This window comes from Zingiber officinale, chromosome 8A, assembly GCF_018446385.1.
Source record: "Zingiber officinale cultivar Zhangliang chromosome 8A, Zo_v1.1, whole genome shotgun sequence".
NCBI classification, from domain to species: domain Eukaryota; kingdom Viridiplantae; phylum Streptophyta; class Magnoliopsida; order Zingiberales; family Zingiberaceae; genus Zingiber; species Zingiber officinale.
This window is the reverse complement of record NC_056000.1, coordinates 75,114,957-75,137,677: the sequence shown is the minus strand read 5'-3', so window position 1 is coordinate 75,137,677 and position 22,721 is coordinate 75,114,957. Positions and strand designations below refer to the sequence as shown.

The 22,721-nt window shown below is 36.6% G+C and overlaps 1 protein-coding gene and 1 pseudogene across 2 annotated transcripts in view; one reads left to right on the top strand and one right to left on the bottom strand.

The window, feature by feature from the left end:
- The window catches only part of LOC122009579 (glucose-induced degradation protein 8 homolog), a 28,454-nt gene extending 13,411 nt beyond the window's left edge, over positions 1 to 15,043 (top strand). The window contains exon 7 of one of the 2 annotated variants that reach the window (XM_042565783.1): positions 14,503 to 15,043. In XM_042565783.1, the coding sequence (XP_042421717.1) occupies positions 14,503 to 14,556 (54 nt within the window). In that variant the 3' untranslated portion in view covers positions 14,557 to 15,043. The other variant, XM_042565782.1, reaches the window with a different exon arrangement.
- A 1,244-nt stretch (positions 15,044 to 16,287) lies between these two features.
- On the bottom strand, positions 16,288 to 20,156 carry LOC122009577 (annotated as a pseudogene).
- Positions 20,157 to 22,721: the final 2,565 nt, after the last annotated feature.

Genomic DNA, 22,721 nt, shown 5'->3' with positions numbered 1-22,721 from the left:
AATATATACACAACCACGCAATTTAATATCATCAGCCCACTCAGCTGGATTAAAATACATACAACCACACAATTTAATAAGCCTACACGGCTGAAAGTAAACACGCACAGCGGAAAACACAAAACAATACGAATGTAAGACCAACAACGGCACTAACAAAAATACCTGCAATCACCAGACTTGATTCCAAAATTCACATCGACTTATTGGAAAGCAAAAATACACAGAATCAACATAACACCCAAACAATAACAAAACCAAATAAAAAAATTATCCTCGAGTGTGACATGGTACTGGCAGCTGGCACTCTTCAAGCATTCATGACTCATCTACCTGTTACCTGGCGAAAGAAAATCAATTTGCGAGATGGTGAGTATAGGAAACTCAGTGGGTATAGGAAAAGATAGTGCATGAACATAACATATAAATAGAGAATAAGCCAACAGTATATACTCTCATAAAGGGGATAGCAGATACTAAAATAAAATCGTAGATATATGCTCATACCTGAAATCATATCCTAGACTAGCAATAGAAGGTCAGAAGTAGTACTAATCTGCTACGGTACCGCTCATAACTAAGAGGTAATATGTAAGGTATATAAATATTTTCAATAAATAAACCAAAGTCTAAGCACCCACAACGAGGGTATATCTCAACATAAGCAAACATGAAGGCATAAGTGAGCAACATCAGTATGTAAGCAATAATAGCATATGTGAACAGTACAAGTAAACAACAGCAGCATAAGCATGCAACAACAGCATAAGTATAATAACAACAACGTATGCACGAATGGTCACCCCGTCCACCTCTCTGCACCACGACCCCTGTATGGTCGAGAGGCCAGATCGATGACAACTGTACCACCCAAAGACCGCCACTCCTCTCGACCAAGCAAAGGGGATCCCTGCTGCTCACAACTCTAGCTACCACTACCCATGAGTGGCCGAGTGCGGCACAATAGGACAAGCGGCATCTCCTCTGCTACCACTACTCATGCATGAGTGGTCGAGTGTGCGGCGCGGCCCGACGGCTCACTCCCCCCACAAGGGAGAAGTGGTCACCTGCATGCATGCAATGACATGATGCGTACAATGCAGCAGTCATTATATAAACATAAGCTAAAATCAGGTATAAGGTATGCTACAGGAAGCCGGCATGCTCAATACAGTACATAAGTAAACAGCAAACAAAACATACAAGGTTGATATCTAGTATCTATTAAATATCATTGATAGCAACAAGAGACTGTATGGATATAAAAACGAATATCTCAAAGTTTGAGTGGAAGTATCAAGCACAGGAAAAATTACGAGTGGAGTCAAGGTAAAGCAGTTCTTGTCTAAAATATAGTTCATGCACCAAGTTCAAAGAACTACAGAACCAAGGTAAGAAGTGTTGGAGCAATCTAGGTGCCCTAAGTTTTGATGTTTAGGCAAAAGTTTAAGTTAGGTTTATTGTTGTACTTGATATGCATTATGAGTGTGCAGGATACAGGTACAACAAGGAAAGTCCAAGTGTGATCTTAGCAAAGGAGGAAAGTCCAAGGATGAGTCTTGGCGGTGTAAATCCAAGTATGTAGTCTTGGCACCGTAAGTCCAAGTGTGACTTGGCAATGGATGAAGTCCCGGAGGTGAGGAGCCTCTTGGCAAAGGAAGACCAGACAATAATGACAAGGCCGATGAAAGTTCCAGAAGGCAAGACGTGAAGGATGGGGAGGCATCCGAGGGACGCAAGGCTGATGAAGGAGGCTAGAAGGCTAGGTCTAGGTTGGTGGTGTTAGCCATTTTCGTGTCACATGGCACATCAAATTAATAAAGATTGAAACTCACATAAGCTAAAATAAACTCGTGTAGTATGGAGTCCCAAGTCGTATTTTTTTCCAAGGGCAACTAGTAAGTGTGTGTAAATCCTAGAATTAATTCCAATTGATTAATGCCATCATCAAAGTTAATTAAACTTTTCCATTCCATTCCCATTGCTAATTGGATCCTACTGCAATCTAAAGGAAGATTAAGATCGGTTCATTCTCATCAAGCTAGTATCAATTATGAATCATTGAACTTAATCACAATAAACCCAATGAACTGAACAAAAATGTTTGAGTTTATAAATCCTTGAATTAAACTTAAGCACTAGCTTATAACAACCAAAGGTCCATTCAATTCACTCTAACATCCAAATGCAACATGATGATGAACAGAAATAGCAACTTAACCATCAAATTAAGCATCTCACACTTAAACAAGATTATAGAAACAAAGACTAAATTGCTAACTAAATTACAAAACCCTACAACTGTTAGTATCAGTGTTGCAAAACTAATCAGAAAGTAGATCTAAGATTGGGGTTTGTAAGCAAGAAATCACAAACAAAATTGCATAAGGAAACATGAAACAAAATAGAAATTGCAAAGAAATGTAATCAGATCACGAGATCTGAGCATGTTCGTGGACAATTCAAAGACATAGAATAAAGGAAACTAAAACCCTAAACATTCCACAAACCAAATCGGGACAAATCTTCTCCACTTTGCCGAAACAAAGGTGCTCTCGGAAACCTCCCCTCAAACACCCAACAAGCAATCTCCAAGCACTCTACTATCACCAGATGACGTTCATAGCTATTGGAAACCTCCCCTCAAGCTCGCATCTGACTGGTATCATCATCAACCGAAGAAAAACAGAGTTTGTTCTGTGATTTGCCAAGCTAATCCGATTGATCAGAACAAACCAGCTTCGCTGCGGAATGAAATGCGGAAAAGGTACAGAAACTCCAAGAAACCTCCCTCGAAGCCCTGGTGGATGCGAAGATCACTGATCGGAAACCTCCCCGATCGGCAATGTGGCGGTGGAACAGAACAAGGCGCGGCTGAGAAACCTCCCTCGGCTGCTCTCTGATCGCCGGAAGATGAACGCCGAAGCTTGGTTATCGTCGTCGGAGAAGAAAATCTGCTCTCAGATCTGAATTGTGGAAGGGAAGCTTCGGCGACGAAGAAGATGAACAGTGGTGGAAATCGCGAAGCCGAGCTCAACTGTAGCTTCTCACGCGAAGCTTTTTAAATCCTCCTCAGAACCGATCGGACGGCCAAGAATGCTCTGATCTTGATCAACGGTGGAGATATCTCAGATCGGAATAAAAACCTCTGGATCTTCATCAATGGCTCAGATATGCTTCCTCATTAGGTCGGATGAGCTGGATCTTCAACAGATGGCTCAGATCTGCTTGATCTTCAACGGACGGTCCAAAACACTCCAAAGCTTGATCGCCTCGTTTACCCTAGATTTGAGCCCAAGTGCGGTCTGATTTGATCGGGTCTATGACCCTTTTGATGCCTACAAAATAACAAACAAATATTAGCATCAAATTAAGCCATAATAATATAATTTGCAATTTAGCCCAAAATTGATACAATGTATAAAAATGTAGTGTAAATATGGGTTATATATATGAAAACTACATCAAACCATGATTATATGAATGAGAATAGTATAGTAAAATCATGGTTATCAAATTCCCCCACACTTACTCTTGAACGTCCCGTGAAAGTCAAGAAAAACTAAAATTCCTACTTAAATGGCATCCCCTAAACAAATTCCTAAACATGATTAGAAAATAAAGAAAGTAAACCATCTAAGATTGTCACATTCCAAAATCTCAAGCATTCATGGACTTAAAACTTTACTCTTGGTTAACAACATAATAATTTCCATCAATCATGAATAAATTGAAATTGATTTCACACTAAAAACCTCACAAGATAGAATTTTGTGACCCTCATCCTATCTCACATGTAATCACAAAAATGGAGGCCACTCATGCTACTTGTGCTTCTTGAACTACCATATGCTTGCTTATCTTCTACTCTCTACCATGATCATGGATACAAATCACAATATAAAGGTTAATCATGAAAGGAAAAAATGTAAGAATATGAATTAAATGCACATCAAAGCATTAGTTGCAAGAAAAGATAAGAAAAGGAAGAATTAGCAACAAAGAAAAGATAAGAAAGAAAGATTAAACTTAGTGGAAGACATGGATACAAAGAATGTTATATAATGAATTCCGGCCATTCTTCTCTTCTTCCTTAACTTCCTTCCAATTGCATAAACATCAATCAACAATTTTAGTTCTCATTCCTTTAATTTCAGTGAATGCATCTCTAAGAATTCAAACAGCTTGGCAATGACTGAAAACCATTTCATTCAGTCCCAATTCCAGTAATCTAGTTTTACTTAACTTCAATTTTTAGCCTTGCAAAATTCCGGCACACAATTCCAATTCAGCACTTTGATTCATCAAGATTCTATCAAATTAGTTTAAAACAGCATTGAAAGAAATGCAACACCATTGTTTCATGTAATGCAAGATCTTCATATATAGTTGCTTCTGAATTTAAACAAATCATTGATACAAAAAACTGCATTTCTGATTCCACTTCAATATCTCAGCATTTCATCATCTGCTATGGTATCAATTTGCACTTTCTTGTTCTCTGATTTTGCATTCAATCCATCAATGAAACACTTGGATCATACCTTATCTCCCCCACACTTAAATCTTTGCTCGTCTCGAGCAATGAAACTCAACAAATGCTCAACCAACCCAACAATTTCAGCAATTCAGCAAATTTACAGAATTTGGCACAGAGCTAGAATCCAAAATATATGCATTTCATTACTCGTTTAATGATCAGTGGATCAAGATCATGAATCTATAACAGCCAATGTACAGAATTAACATTCAAATACTTATCAAAATCCTGCCCAACAGAAATATAACATAAGTCTGCAACTTCAAATTAAGGACAGTCAATAGAATTTCACATTCCAATCTCTGATTTCATAAATCAGATTAAAACACTTCAAAAGGCTGCTAGGAAACATTCACTAGCATTCCCACATAAACTTAGTCCTCTATCTTCAGAATTGGAATTGCAAGAAATCAAGGACAGTCAACATTAAAGACATTTCAGCTGCCTAAAGTTCAAAATTGCAGAAATAGCTAGCATTGTTTCTGAATTTCTAAAATTCCAGCTTCTACACTCCACTATATTCAATTGTTTGTCAAGAAACTTTTAATAACCTCTTCCATTTCTGAAAAATACCCACATCACAACCAAATTGAAACTCACAGAACTAACTCAGCTTACATGTCTTCAACACTGCATAACACTCAACAATATAAATCAGCATTACAAGGTCTTCAAGCAAATCCTTGCAGAATCTGATACTAACAATGATGAATTGATACATCATTGACATCATGAAATGTTCATTTCTAAACTAAGTCCAGCAACCACTTCCTCTGCACTGTCCAGAATTAACACAATTCAGCCTTAATTCAATTCTGAAAATGTTCAAAAGAATTTCTGGAATGAAATTTATTCAAATATTCAAGTTATGACACCATCTTGAATTGCTCCATTAATAAAATGATGCACCACAAAAGAAATTCGAAACCTAACTCATAGTATTCAGATTCAAAATTCTGCAAATTCAATTTAAACCTGTACTTAGTATCCAGATTCAAAATTCTGCAAAATTTTTCCAAAAAATTGAGCTTTAGAAGTTGGTTCGTTTGGTATTGAATCAAAGGTCTTTGAGTTCCATTAATTTCTAATCATAAATAGTAAAGAAACTTAACCCAATCTGTCAGCTTGAATACACTAGCTTATAACAACCAAAGGTCCATTCAATTCACTCTAACATCCAAATGCAACATGATGATGAACAGAAATAGCAACTTAACCATCAAATTAAGCATCTCACACTTAAACAAGATTATAGAAACAAAGACTAAATTGCTAACTAAATTACAAAACCCTACAACTGTTAGTATCAGTGTTGCAAAACTAATCAGAAAGTAGATCTAAGATTGGGGTTTGTAAGCAAGAAATCACAAACAAAATTGCATAAGTAAACATGAAACAAAATAGAAATTGCAAAGAAATGTAATCAGATCACGAGATCTGAGCATGTTCGTGGACAATTCAAAGACATAGAATAAAGGAAACTAAAACCCTAAACATTCCACAATCCCAAACTGAAACTAAACCTCTTCTTCCCTGCCGTGAACAGAAATGCTATCGGAAACCTCCCCTCAAGCATTCAACAACACATCTCTACCTCCAACTATCACCAGAGGATACTCACAGCCCTTGGAAACCTCCCCTCAAGCTCGCAACCATCTGGTAATCCCAATAGCCGAAGAACAGAGCTCAAGTTCTGGAAATCGCAAACCAGATCGAACGGCCGAATCGACCCAAGTTAGCTGCGGAATGGAGATCGGAAATGGACTAGAAACTCTTGGAAACCTCCCCTCAAGCTCTAGTGGATGCGAATTCGCTGATCGGAAACCTCCCCTCACAGGAATGTGGCGATGGAACAGAACTGAAATCGCGGCTGAGAAACCTCCCTCGGCTGCTCTCTGATCACCGGAAAATGGACGTCGGAAGCTGGAGATTGTCGTCGGAGAACAAGCTTGCCCTCAGATCTGGAAATTGGAATGGAAGCTTCGGCGACGGAGAAGATGAACAGTGTGGAAATCGCGAAGCCGAGCTCAAGGTCTACTGTAGCTTCTCAACGTTTTTAAACAACTCCCTCTCTGATCGGACGGCTGAGAAACTTTTGAGCTAAATCAACGGTGAAAGTTTGCCCAAAATATGATCTGAAGGTACTGATGTTAATCTAGGGTCTGGATCTACTCTCCTGTAGGTCGGATCGATCAGATGCTTGACGGATGGCCTAGATCTACTTGATCTTCAATGGACGGTCCAAAACACTCTAAGGCTTAATCGACTTGATTAGCCCTTGATTTGAGTTCAAGTGTAGTCTGATCTGATCGGGTCCATGACCCTTTTGATGCCTACAAAATAATAAACAAATATTAGCACCAAAATACCATGAAAATTAGCTAATTTGTAATTAGGTCCAAAATCAAATGCAATATTGAGATATGATGCTAATATGAGATTAAGCTATGAATAAACCAATAAAAACATACATTATGATTCAAAATAATATAGCCAAAATCATGGTTATCAAATCCCCCACACTTAGCCTTGGACGTCCCGTTCAAGTCAAGAAAACTAAAAATCATCTCCACAAAAATATCCTAGCAATACCTAAAAGATGGTAAAAAGAATTTAACTACGATCATTTTAAAGATCACAAATAATCATGAATACAATTCAAACAATAATCAGTAGATATGGTAGTTTCAATCCAATTGAAAAATTAAGCAAGTTGCAATCTCACAAGAATTTAACTATTCTAGCTCTCACACTCAAGAATGCATATAAGTGGAGCTCACTCGATGTCACTCACAACATTTCACTACCATAAGCTTGCTTAGTTTCTAATTCTCCACCACTATAACATAGCATACATTAATCAAAAGGAATTTATCATGAAGAATTGAAATGGAAACAAAAAGAACAATGAAAGTGAATGAAAATGGCAAAAGAAAAGTATTTAATGAAGGAAATGAGAAGATGAGAGTATTGGAGGAATATACTTGATGAGTTGACCAATTTGATGTATAAAGAGATGAATACCATTTGTTATTACCACTTCAAAGTATCAAGCTAACCTCTCCTTCAATTTGAATGCAAATATAGAATCTTGATACTCTATCTCCAACTTTGATACTCTCTTGAATGTGCCATTTTTAAATTTGTTTCACTGTTTTTGCACTTCAATTTTAGCATTTTGAAACTAATCTCGCATCATATATCCAACACCCTCCCCCACACTTAGACTATTGGCCGTCTCGGACAATTCAAACACAACATGTATCCAATGTCTTGATATCCTTTTAGCTACTGTTTTTCTTTTCTTTTCTGCAGGTTTTACTTCTCTTCCTCTGTTTCTTTCTTTCTTACTGCTTCAGCTCTGAGTTCTGAAATGTCACCAATTCAGATGCACAATAAAGCATCAGATTCAGCTAAACATCATGAAGGATAAGTCTCAAGAATCCATATTAACAACTTTTGATTTCTGCACTGCAGTTTCCAGCATATTTTTATCAATTCCAGGGGACTTGCTCAGCATTTTCATCATTCAAATTCGATTAGAATTATAGAATCAGAGTAAGTCTTAGGCAAACAGATTTCCTTAATTCTAATAGCTGTCAAAACCAACTGAGTAAAAATTTCTGAACTTGATCTGAATAAACAACATTGCAATGAAACAGAAAAGTGTCAGAAAACCAATCCCATTGAATTTGCAGATTATAAATATGCAGAAGTGTGAGAAACTACTGCATATTAGTATCAGCTTCAACTTTCATCAAAGAAACGTCAATCACAGAATTTCTTACAGTATGCCAAAACTAAATTTTCGAACCAGCTGGTATTTGATGTACAGCAGCAACCATAAACCCAGCATTCAAGCTTCTGTAAGGTTCTGTCGAAAGGGGCAGTCGACTGGTACCTAGTTCAATCGACTGATACCATCCTAAAAGTGTTTTTCAACGTTGTTCTTGACCGTGTCAACTCGTTTAAATGTATGAGATCCATGGGGGATAAATATATGAGTTTAGGGTCAATTTGGATGACATGTTTTCAACAATTGGGATATTGTTGGAGCTCTTTTTGATGTATGGCAAAGGGGGAGAAGTCTAGGTTTAAGTGGGAAACCTATACACCTTTGCAACAAATCCTAACTCGAGGGGGAGCTTAGGTGAAGGGGGAGCGGTTGTTTAGGCAAAGGGGGAGAAGTTTACCTTTGCGGGAAATCCTAGCTCAAGGGGAGCTTAGGTGAAAGGGGAGCCTAGGGATTTAGGTTCCATTATTTATGCATGAGTTGATTTGCATATTTATTTGCATATGTATTGCATTTATGTTTCCCTAACTTAAACAGGTTGTCAAACATCAAAAAGGGGGAGATTGTTGGAGCAATCTAGGTGCCCTAAGTTTTGATGTTTGGGCAAAGGTTTAAGTTAGGTTTATTGTTGTACTTGATATGCATTGTGAGTGTGCAGGATACAGCTACAACAAGGAAAGTCCAAGTGTGATCTTGGCAAAGGAGGAAAGTCCAAGGATGAGTCTTGGCGGTGTAAGTCCAAGTATGTAGTCTTGGCAACGTAAGTCCAAGTGTGACTTGGCAACGTAAGTTCAAGTGTGACTTGGCAATGGATGAAGTCCCGAAGGTGAGGAGCCTCTTGGCAAAGGAAGACCTGACAATAATGACAAGGCCGATGGAAGTTCCAGAAGGCAAGACGTGAAGGATAGGGAGGCATCCGAGGGACGCAAGGCTGATGAAGGAGGCTAGAAGGCTAGGTCTAGGTTGGTCAGGCGAGAACGAGTGCTGAGTGAATGTACTCGAGGTAAAATCCTAGAATTAGGGGTTACTGTAGCAGTACTGTAGCGTTACTGTAGCAGTACTGTTGAGCCGTTGGGCTGACACCAGTCGACTGGTGCAAGGACCAGTCGACTGGTAACGGGCAAATCAGCTTACTGATTTGTTCCAAGCTCTATAAGAAAGAGCTTGGGATGGCCGGCCAAGGTGACGAAATTAGATTTGGTTAAAGCCTAATTAGTAGTCACCAAACGTGCTCAAGGTTCTCTTGTGTCCAAGTGTTCTTGGTTGGTGTTGTGGTGAGGTTTCTCCACCCACAAGGAGTTGCTTGAGTAGTCGGAGTTTGCCAGGGGCTAATCCACCGAAGGATCAGGATCGTCCACCTTACGGGCAGCCGTGGAGTAGGAGCAAGTTATCTCCGAACCACGTTACATTGACGTGCATTGGTTTGCATTTCCTTTCTTTGTCTTTAGCTTTCATATTCGTATTTAGTTTCATATTATTCCGCTGTGCAACTAACGAATACATAGGAAGCCATCGATTTGGGTGAGACGCTATTCACCCCCCCCTCTAGCGGACGTCAAGGTCCCAACAAGAAGTATCCGCCTTTATATGTAGATTATGTCAACCGTCTTCAATCAACGTCCTGTAAATCACGTGGTGTACAATTTAGCTAATTCCATAAACAACATCTAGCTAAACCCAAATCTAACTTAATTAGGGAAAAACCCTAATCCAACTATGAACCTCGATCCACCCACTATCAAATATTAACGATCTTAACATCACATTCCTAACCACAACCTCCAGATCTAGCAGAAATAAAATAGGATCAAACCATCATTCAGAAACAAAATCAATATCAACGAACTTTTGCCTACCGAATCTGTCCCAGAAAAATCTAGTGCTAAAGGAAAACAAGAACACCGCACAGGAAGGCTAGAGCATCACGGCAAAAGATCCAATCGCAACTAAATCCACAAATTGGGCATCACCAACCAGCAATTAGACTCCTAACAACCTAATCATCACCTCACAGATCCCATAACTGAAGCTACACAATGTAGAAGGTTAACGGCAAGTACGATACTTTGCATACCTCAGGTCCACAAGCTACACTTACTAAAGCTTGGTGTCCACAGCTTCCTCTCCAACCGGAAGCCACCTTCACGAAATCTAACGACCAATGAAGGAGAAAATCGCCAAGGGATTTGGTATTAGGGCACGACAGCCAGTGATGGAGAGGCGTCGCGTTGGTCATTGGTCGTTGGCTCATTGCGGCGTCTCTGGTGTTGGCGTGAGGAGAGGTCGTCGGCTGCTGAGGTGCTCGTGTGCGGAAAAAGGTCCGGCGATTTTGGTGAGGAAAATCGCGAGAGGGAGAGGGAGTTGTGGTTGTGGTGCTCGCGCGCGAGGAAGAAGAGGCCGGCGGGCGCGTGGTGCTCGTGCACGAAACAGGGAAGAGGTCGGCTGAGCTCGGCGAAGTGGGGGCTCGAGGAAGAAGCTCGGCGAGGGAGGTGAGTCACGAGAGGGAGAGGGCTAGGGAAGAGGATCGGCGTTGAGAGAAGCTGGGGCACGGGGTAATTCGAATTTATAACTTAAGGGCTTTCCAATTAAACCCTAGATTAGTTTCTCAATCAACTCCCGCCTCCGGGTATTCCAAACAGACTTTAACTAGCTCAACCGATCCACCCTTTTAAACTCGTCATATGGGCTCCAATTAAATCCAGAAAATTTTTCAAAAATTCCCAAAAATTCTGTTAAGATTATTTCCTAAATAATCTTATTATTTAATTATTGTTTGGGTACCGTATTTTACATGAAATGTGCAGGCAAAATGGTTGTACTTGGAATGATGTCGAAAAGAAGATAGCTTGTGAAGAAACATGGTATCTTGAATAGATTAAAGTTCGTGTATTAGTCATTATTTGTTTTTTTTTTTCAAATTACATGCTATCAAACTTTGTTAAATTGATTGTTATATTTTATTTTTTTTGGATAGAATCATAATGACGCCCAAAGTCTCTATAATGTATCATTCCCTTATTTTTTGGAGTTAGATATGGTATATGGTAAAGACAGAGCAACAAGCCTTGTTACGGAAGATCTATGATGGCTGCACAAAACATGACTGATGTGGATGCTGGGTTGATCATATCGGATGACAATTCACTTGTTAAAAAAGGAGTTGAAGTTGATTCGATGTCAAATCAACAACCTTCTATTACATTAAGGGCATCTCACTCTAAGGAGAAAAAGAAATCATCCGTTGACAGAGTTCAAAAAGTTTCGAAGAGGGCAAAGACTTTAGCTGTGCAAAATGTCGATTCTGACTTCAAATTACTCAGTGCTCAGGTTGAGGGATTTATGCAAACTATTACCTCACACTTTGAGTCAATGTCATCTTGGGTTCATAGTAAATTCTCAAAAATGCCATAGGTTCTTGAGATGTTGGATAAGTATTGTTTCGTTGGTAGGAACAAGTACAAGACTGCTTAAGTAATTTGTGAAGATCCTGTGAAGGTTGAGTTATTGTTCAGTTTGGATCCCTATGAAGTTGAAGATTTTATACTCAGTTGCTTAGAATAGTATGTTTGTGATGTTGTTGGATTTGATGAATATTTTTTTGCTTTTATCATTTTTGATATTGTGGTAAATGTTTTGATTATGCAAGACCATTGACAGAGTTGTTGCCACCATATTGCGTTTTTTTTAATAAAATGGTTCTGTCCATGACTCTGTGTGATTATTTTTGTATTTTACTTATAAGGATAAAATGTGAATTTTAGCTGATTCTCATTCCATAATTTAAGTCAAACCAAGCAACATTAATGGGAATAATATCCATTCTAGTATCTATATCAAGAACCATCAATCCAGTAATCATTCCTATTATCATTAACACCTCAATCAAAACCCATTATCATTCCCAAATACCAAGCGCCCCCTTAGCTCTACATCCATTAACTAGATTATGAACTAAGCATACATCATCATCTACTTAGCTTTACATCCTTTAACTAGATTATTGATGACATCAGTTGTTATATGATGTAGATAAACATGACACCATCATCGTTAAACTATAGAAGACGTAGATTATTATGCACTTTGTGGAATATGTATGGAATGCTCATGGGTTGTTTAGTTGTCTTACTTTATCAAATTTCAATACTTGCATATCGTCGAAGAAAGATTCGTCAAATAAAAAGTAGGGAGGACAAATCGATTGCACGTGTGAAATTGATGTTCAACCTTACAAAAGAGAGCGATGAAATAAGTATTAGTGAACTTTAAATGGATAGTAGAACATTCAGGATATTGTGTGATATGGTTCAAGATGTTGAAGGTTTAAAAGCCACAAAAAATGTCACCATTGATGAAATTTTGACCTTATTTGTCTACGTGTTGGCACATCATAAAAAAAATTGAATGATGAGTCTCCTTTTTAAATGAAGTCGGGAGACAGTGAGTCGTCATTTCAATCTATGTCTTCGAACAATTTTACAACTGCACAACATATTGTTTAAGAAACCTGAAACGATACGCGATGACTATGAAGAAGATAGATGGAAACCAGTTAAGGTAAGCATTTTTTAATCACCTATAATTCTTCAATATATAATTCTTATAATTAAAAATTATTATAGGGTTGTTTAAGTGCTTTAGACGGTACTTTTATCCATGTGACACCCCCTAAAGAAGAAAAATAACGTTATCACACAAGAAAGGGGAGGATTGCAATAAATGTGTTGGGAGTGTGTTGCCCACAAATGCAATTCATATATGTGTTATCTGGATGGGAAGGTTCTGCCCATGATGGTCGGGTATTTCGTGATGTCATCAGTAGATCATCTGGTCTTAAAATCCCCCAAGGTAAATAACAAATACTTTTTATTTGAAGTTGGATGACAGAGTTTCAAATTTCCGGAATACTTGCATTTATTAATGTAACTAGTGTCCTTGGTTTAGGCGGTTATTATTTGGTCGATGCTAGATATTACAACTCAAATGGATTTTTGGCACCTTATCGAGGGCATAGGTATCACCTCAATGAATGGGAAGGTCGTCGTCCCGAGACAGCCGAAGAATATTTTAACATGAAGCACTCTAGAGCTAGGAATGTTATTGAGAGGTGTTTTGGATTATTGAAGGGCCGTTGGAAAATCTTAGCTTCCCCTTCATTTTTTCCAATGCAAACCCAAGTTCCTATTATCATTGCTTATTGTTTGCTTCATAACTTGATCCGTAAATTCATGAGTCATGATCCTCGAGAGTGTATTCCTGATGAAGATGAACAAAGTGAAGATGATGATAGTGATCGCGGGACTGAAACGGAGTACATATGTATAATTGCCCCAACTGATCAGTGGACTACATTTAGGAATAATTTAGCACAACAAATGTTTAACAATCGGGAAAATGAAGTATTTGATATAGAATGACTTTCATTGTTGTGATGTTTGTTCTATTGTCTATGCAATTTTGTGAAAACTTTTATATGCACTCCTTATTTTGATGTTTGTTCCATTTTATTTGTTGCCTATCAACAAAAAAAATTATGTGTCATTAATATTCTTTCAACCAGATTTGATATTCTTGTAATTTCATTGTTATATTATATGTCATATTATGTAACATTCTTCCCCCTTCATATTATATTTTATGTGATTCTGATATGACCTAGATAGTAGGATGGAGAGTAATCCTGAGGAATCTGTGAGAAATAATGTAACACGAGAAAGAGGTAAAAACAAAGTGGAGAGTTGGGCATTAATAAGATGTTTGCAAGATATGGCAACCGATCCTCTTTGGAAATATGACGGAGGATTCAAGAACAACTACATGGTCGAGATAAGAAAGATTATGATCCAAAAGCTGACAACTTTCACAAATTTGTCAGTCATATTGAATCTAGGATCAAAACCTTAAAGAGGAAATTCCATGCTATAATGAAATATGTAGGCAAAGTGGTTGTACTTGGAATGATGTCGAAAAGAAGATAGCTTGTGAAGAAACATGGTATCTTGAATGGATTAAGGTACGTGTATTAGTCATTATTTGTTTTTTTTTCAAATTACATGCTATCAAACTTTGTTAAATTGATTGTTATAACTTTCATTATTTGTTTTTTTGGACAAAATCACAATGACACCAAAAGTCTCTATAATATCATTCCCTTATTTTTCGGAGTTAGAGATGGTATATGGCAAAGACAGAGCAACAGGCCTTGTTGCGGAAGATCCTATGATGACTACACAAAACATCACTAATGTGGATGCTGGGTTGACCATATCGGATGACAATTCACTTGTTGAAAAAGGAGTTGAAGTTGATTCAATGCCAAATCAACAACATTCTGGTACATCAAGGGCATCTCACTCTAAGGAGAAAAAGAAATCATCCGTTGACAGAGTTCAAAAAATTTCAAAGAGGGCAAAGACTTCAACTGTGCAAAATGTCAATTCTGACTTCAAGTTACTCAGTGCTCAGGTTGAGGGATTTATGCAAATTATTAGCTCACACTTTGAGTCAATGTCATCTTGGGTTCAAGGTAAATTCTCAAACATGCCACAAGTTATTGAGATGTTGGATAAGTATGGTTTTGTTGGTAAGAACAAGTACAAGACTGTCAAATAATTTGTGAAGATCCTGTGAAAGTTGAGTTATTGTTCAGTTTGGATCTCTTTGAAGTTGAAGATTTTATACTCAGTTGCTTGGAATAGTATGTTTGTGATGTCGTTGGAATTGATGAATATTTTTTTGCTTTTATCATTTTTGATATTGTGATAGATGTTTTGATTATGCAAGACCATTGACAGAGTTGTTGTCATCATATTGTTTTTTTTTTTTTAATAAAATGATTTTACCTATGACTCTGTGTGATTATTTTTATATTTTACTTATAAAGGTAAAATGAGAATTTTGGCTGATTCTCATTCTATAATTTAAGCCAAACCAAACAATATTAATGGGAATAATTAAATATTCATTCCCGTATCTATACCAAACACCATCAATCCAGTAATCATTCCTATTGTCGTTAACTCCTCAATCAAAATTCATTATCATTCTTATTGCCAAATATATACCAAGCACCCCCTTAGTCCTACATCTTTTAACTATATTATGAATTAAGCATAGATCAACAATTGCAAGCTTTACATCCTTACAATATGCTATAGGTTAAAAATATATATATTAATATTTGTTAAAATATTTGAACAAGTTGATTGTGAATTTAGAAATAAAATACTAATAGTTATGAAAAATATATTCATTTAAAAGTATTGATTATGATGTGCTCAGCATGTTAGTTTCGTGAGCTGGACACTTAATTATCCGAAATTAAATAATTGAATTAGGTTAAATATAAATAGATTTTGAATCATTGATATAACTTTAATAAATGAAAAGATTTGCCTCTCAATTATGTTTATAATCATTTTAATAAGTTTTAAGTTATTTTTTCAAGAAAGGTGTGTGTATATATATAAAAAATATTTAAATTTATTTCTGATTGAAAATTAAAACTAAAATGTAATTTAACATTTAGTCAATGAACCTACTAATCTTATTTTTTAATTAATTAATTAATTAATTAAAAATTATAATATTTCAGTAACCCCATGCAATTATATATTGTAAAATAATTCATCAATTACATTAATAAAATATAACATAAAAATTATTAATAAATTGAAGGCTATGTGTGAGAATCTTATTTCTTACTAAACGTGATAGATTAATATTTTAATAGAATTTAAAAAAAAATACAATTTCAATTTTTTAAAAAAATAAAAGGTCTATAATTTCATGACAAAAAAAAAAAATCAAATTCTTGCTTGAAAAATAGGTTCGTATGTGTATAATTAGAATCGTTAAGGACAAATCTTAATTATTGGTCACGACATGAATAGCACTAGGATGTTTTCACTTAGTTTTATTGTTAGCATGAAAAAAAAGTTAGTCGAAATAATTATTAATAAATTATAAGCACCTAAAAAAATATTATTTTAAAGAGAATATCCCATCCCTTAGACTCTCTTATTAAGCACACAATGAATTAACATGTCTATGGAGAGCACTGATAATCTTCACTATACTACACAAGCAGCAACTATCGCAACTTCAGTATCTATCATCACTTCATCAGACTTTTTGTAGGCGTCACAAGTTTTATAATGTCGATCAGAAGAAATACTTACTGAACATGGATTTACTGGCAGGTTTCTTCTCACCAAGCCAATGTTGCATATGAACACCGATCGCGTCCAAATACAATCCACTTCTGCCATGAAACCCGACGACCTTTCCTTCTGTCGCATTGGTAGTGAAATAGGTTCCGACCTCTTCCCCGAACGGTCCATACTTACCCCTGGTTGAGTGAAACGACAGGGACTTCACAACCTTGATGCTGCCATCATAACTGTTGGTGCAGTAATAGCCACTTAAGCAATTGAGCACTTCGTTGGGGTAGTCGAACTTGACCTGCAGAATGCTTCCCTAAAAATGAGCATAAGAAGTTATTAGATCAATCGAGCTAAGCATCGTTTTTGTTACCCTGTGGGAGATTTCTCCACTGCTTCCATGTCTCACCGACCAGACAGATTGGCCGCTCCGATCGTACTCTATCTGTATGGAGTTGATCACATCTCCCCTTGTGATGTACACTTGCTTGATCCCTGAATACACTCCATCATCCCATGGCCTGCCACCATTCCCACCCCAAGGTCCAGGATCAGTCGAGGCTGGTTCTTTGATCATCCCATATATGACCTGAAATGGCATTTTTCAATCGTCAATGGCCAATCCTTCTGCTACTGAAGTTTGCAAAAGTAAGGGTACCTCTTCTTCGATTCCCCGGGAAGAATCAATTTGGTTGCTAGACCATGGCATGGCCGCTTTATTTCTTAAAGTTGAGGCTACTTTTCCTTCAAGAATATGAACACCAATACTATCAACAAACCATCCACTTCTGCCATGAAATCCAACAACCTTCCCATCGACTAATAAAGATGAAAAGAATGTTCCTTCCTCATCTCCATATGGCCCATAATCCCTCTTCGTCGTGTGAAACATGAGCGATTTCACTGCAGTTGGTCCCATGATCATAGTTGTTCCAAAGTAACCAGTTACATGTGTTAGGATCTCGAATGGGAAGTCAAAAACTATCTGTACAAAGAGTTAGGAGATTGATAAGATTACTAACTATTCAATATAATCATCAGCAACAAAGCAACATGGTGCTATTACCTTGTCAGTTTTAATTCCTCCACTACCACCATTTTTGTTTCCCCACACAGCCTGACCGTTTCTATCATACAAAACCTTTATCGAAGTGATTCCAATATTGCGCGTTAACTTGATCTCTCTAATACCTGTATGCACCCCATCATCAAAAATTGTTCCTCCGCTGCCACCCCAAGGGCCATAGGTTAACGAACCAGGCATCGAGTATCCTCTTTCTGAAGTGTAGCCAGGGAGAGAAATCATCTAGAAGAACAAAGTAAAGCATATCATGAACTATTATATTCAGGTAAAATATTGTTAATGATACTCTGTCTCAAGATGTCATACCTTAGAATTTCCTGAATTCACAATACTTCTATACTCTGGTGCAGGCAGTGTTCCTCCCCTTGTATAATTGTTTGAGAGGATTGCAAAATTGTCCCCCCCTTCCTCTTACTGCAAGAAATATACCATATGAGTTACTACTTGTTCCATCTATTCCGTCCATGATATAGCCGGACTTCTCAGTGACACTAAGTTCTTGACTTTGCGAAGAAACTAATGCTTTTGATTGATCGGGGCTACCCAGTTTGTGTAGGTAAAATCCAATGGAATCGAGATACCAGCTTGCTCTTCCAAGAAAACCAACAATCTTGCCACTACTCATGGGGAATGAGAAATACATTCCTCGTTCAAAACCGAAAGGTCCATACTTTGATAGATTGCTCTCGAATGTTAATGACTTTATGATAATTGCACTCCCACTTGAGAGTGATCCATAGTAGCCAAACACTGAAGTGAGATATTCAACTGGATAATTAAGTGTTATCTGTGAAACGAGTAATGATTAGCACACAGCAGAAGCTTATTTTTTTTTCCTTATTAGCAAAAACTTGTCATAGTGATTTATTGTGTCTAAGCAATCTCCTTAAGATATACTTTTTCACAGACAGAGTGCAACCTGTTTATTTTCTCAACAAATGAAAGACAAGGCCAAAAGTAGTGTGCATGATAGCTTGATTATAATAATACAATTTCATTAACTTAATTAGTAAATTAATTAGCTTAATGGTTTATTATCTGAGCCAAATAAGCCCATGTGTAGTAAGAGTCATAATTCTATACTATGCCTCTATGCTCGACTTGGCAGCAATGGTTTATCTCTCTCTTCTCAGATCTAAGATTCCTCCAAGAGAATATAATATACTCATATTGATCTCCTGTCCAAGCCTTAAAAAGTTGACTAACTACATTGATGATGATGAGGTATCAAATTTGATGATTGTAAGGAAGTTCATCTTTGCTTTCCAACTAATCTTCTATGCTTCTTGCGATCGGTAACAACTCCCTCTGTTAGATAGAGGAAATTTGCAAGAGCTGTGGATAATTGTTTATTTGACTTTTATTGAGCTTGTACTCTAGTATTATATGGACTTGGATTCTCCCCACGAACACCAACAAAAGGAAGGCTGATGATGATGGTCACACCCCGCGACAAGTTTATCATTTTGTCAGTTAAAAAAAAATCTATATAATCAATAGTTGGTTCACCCTAAATTAAATCCCAAATTGCTCTAATTCCATTTTTCCTACGTTTGTATTGATGGAGGTTTTCCTAATCATAAATTCTAAATTGAACTTGTAGAAACTATATGAACTAGAAAAGAAAACATGCACAGGATCAAGTGGCATCAAATTTTACAGCACAAACAACAATAAAGATGACGAACCTTAATTCAGCGGATTTGCTATACCCTATATGTAGTGGTGAACACAATTCTGTTATCAACCCACCATTATGACGATAACAGGACGGATTAACAAATTCTACACATAAATCCACATCCAAAAACGCAAACCCAAGAATAATTTAATCGGATCGAATATGGCACAATCAGATATGTTATCATACTAGCATATTTGCCCACCAATTAGAAAATCAAACCCAACATGAGATGATTTTAGATACTACAAGGACCATATTTGACAATAAAATTAGGTAATTTGAGATGGTGGGTTTCTAACAAGTAGCTTTAGAATGCTATCCAAATTAACAAAGGACTTCACATGGGAAAGGAAACTCACCTTGTCGATTCTCGTACCCCCATCGCCGCCGTGCTTCTCCGACCAGACGGAGCACCCTTTTTGGTCATACTCGAACTGAACGGAGACGATGCCTGCTCCATGGACCACTACCACCTGCTTGATTCCCGTGTACACACCATCGTCCCATCGGCTCCCTCCCGGCCCTCCCCAGGGCCCGACCACTATCGGTCTTTTCTTCTCCGACAAACTCTGCAAGCCAACATCAAATCCACAAGAGATCAAGTAACATATGCATGCAAATCACTGCCACAAATCGATCGCCATTCTTTCGGTTAAAGGAAGAAATACCATTCAGTACGACTGTGGCTAGATGGCGAAGCTCGAGGCAGCTACTACATCTCAGAACTTGAATCTCTTTATAGCGAGAAACGAGGAAGGAACAATCTGCGATCGTACGCAGAAGAGACAGGAATTCGATTCGATAGCGAAACATCGGAAATTGATTGCAAAGGGATTCCTCGAGTTGACGATGGAAATTTAAAGCAAGCGTAGAGGAATTTAGGGTTCGAATGTCGATGTGAAAGGCAAATTCTCGTACCGTCATTTCATATATTCTCATTTGGGCTCACTCACCCAAACTCCAAAATAGTAAATTGTCACACATTTAAATAAAATAAATTTAATAAGTGTTATAATTATTATTTTTATTTATTAACTAAATACAAAAATATTAATTATTAAATAATAAATAAAATCAAATTTAAATTATTACAACTGTTTTATTCTTTATATATATATATATATATATAAGTGTCAAATTTTGGAATTATTTTTAATTTTTTTCTTCAATTGTTATTTATTTTATAAATTTATTTCCTCTCTACGTTCAATTTATGATTTATAAAAAGGTTTAAGTCTCCGTTTGGTGAATTAATACACGATTAACAATACAACAATTATCAAGGGATTAAACTTTAATTAAGTGATTTAATACGTAATACATGGAGGGATTTAAGTTATTAGATGTGGATTGACGGTGTAAATTTGATAACCTGATTAATTAACATTAATGAACTATTAATGAATTATAGGTTTTATGATGAATAGTCTCTACAAGATGAGCTAGGTATAAAAGAAAGGAAGTTAAAATCAATTGAGCATTTCTTCTTCCTTCTACTTTTTTTTCATTGAGACTAGAATTCAGTTGTTGTCCATTCCTACAAAAGACTCTGCTACACTCGTAGGAATTCCTCTGCTAACAAATAAGAGATACAATGACATTTGACTCTCGATTCAGATCAATCATTTTAGTTCGTCATTGTTGCATTTAGGGGCGTAGTTTGGATTCAAAATTAAATGAGGCTAGTCAGAACTATAATTAATACTTGCATATGCTATTAAGCTATTTAGCTTAAAAATCTATTATAGTAATAAATACATCAAATCGATAATGATATTTGTTGGTATGGCAAAAGCAATTCAAATTACTAGAAAGGAGGGGTGAATAGCGACTTACAAATTAAAACGATCTTCCTCTTGTTAACGATTTAGCAAGGGCACACACATTAATAATAAACTGGACACATAAAGAAAAGAGGATATAAAAGATTATTTGGTTACAACCCTCGGGTTGTTAATCCAAGAACAATGAAACTCTACTATCTTCTCTTTTTTTTCAGAAATGCTCTGGAGGTGGAGAAGCCTCTTACAATGGTTTAAGCATAAAAGACATAACTAAAATAGAGATATTCAAAAGTGTGTTATATCTTGTTTTTCGAGCTTCAATCAGATTTATAGCCTTCATCTCGATCTAACTGCTATGTTGACATAGCACCTTCGGTCGACAGGACACTTTATAGTCGTTTGTATAGTGATAACGTGTCTTTATCTTTTACCCGCTTCAACACGGCTCGATAACGGCTCTAAATGATTCAATCCCTTTCCGATCGACCGGAGACTCTCCAGTCGCTTGGAGGCTTGCTAACGTGGACATCGTCCTGATCGATTTAGGGAACGACTACTGTTGATGTGGCGAGAGCGTCTGAGCACCTAGAAGTGAGCGCTTGAAAGGGTAAACTTCTAAACTTGATCATCTTTTTCTCCAGTCACTTGGATGATTGACTGGTCACTCGGAATTGAGCTCATCCTAACTTAATTCCATGAACCTCCTCGAGCAGTCTTCCTCTTGGCTTCTCGTCCCTTGAATGCATTCTGTGTGTCCTTCACACTCTATCAGAGTACTCTTCCACAGCTCCTCGTACCTCGAATGCACTGAGTCTGTTGATTATTTTTCCATGTCATCCTACTCACTCACCTGCATCTTCTGTCGTCTCCGATGCTCCTTAGCCATCGGGTACTTGTATATTTTTCCCAAGTCCTTGCTCACTATATATAGATCAAAACATAACAAGAACCTAATTTGAATTTATTTGATTATACATCAAAAACACAACTAGGGGTTCTAATAATCTTTTCTTTTTTAATATTCATCAAATTAAGTTTAAATTAGGGTAAATCCGCATAAAGCAAATAATTCTAACATTGTGACAACCAAAATACCAAAATATAGGGGTTTGAAAAAAAAAAATCTGATTATCATAATAATCTTAAATAATTATGGAACATGAAGCACAATATTCTTTAACAAAAACAATTAATATTCACTAAAATTTATATTTCATTAAATTCCTTATTTTAATAAACGTATTTTTTATAAAAATAATTTTAGAAAACTCTCTATGACTCAAAAAATTATGAAATTTTAGCCCTGGATAGAAAACATATCATATGTTTCATGAAAAATAATTTTCAAGAAAATTTTCAATAAAATGTGTCAAAATAAAATATTTATTTCTAATCAGCCATAGCAAGTCAACCATTTGTATAAATTATTTATTTCTATGGTTGACTATTCTAAATTTTTCTAAGTTATCAAAACATATTAGGCACCCAAAATAAATTTATGCTTACTTGATTTATCAAATATTTTTTACAGATAAAATATTTTGGTATTTTTTTTATTTGACCCTAGGGTATCTAAAATTACATTTTGGTCCTCCATACTCTAATTCTTATTGGCTAAATTTTATACTTTAGTTTTTTAACATCAAATTTTGATATTTATTTGAGACAATGGAA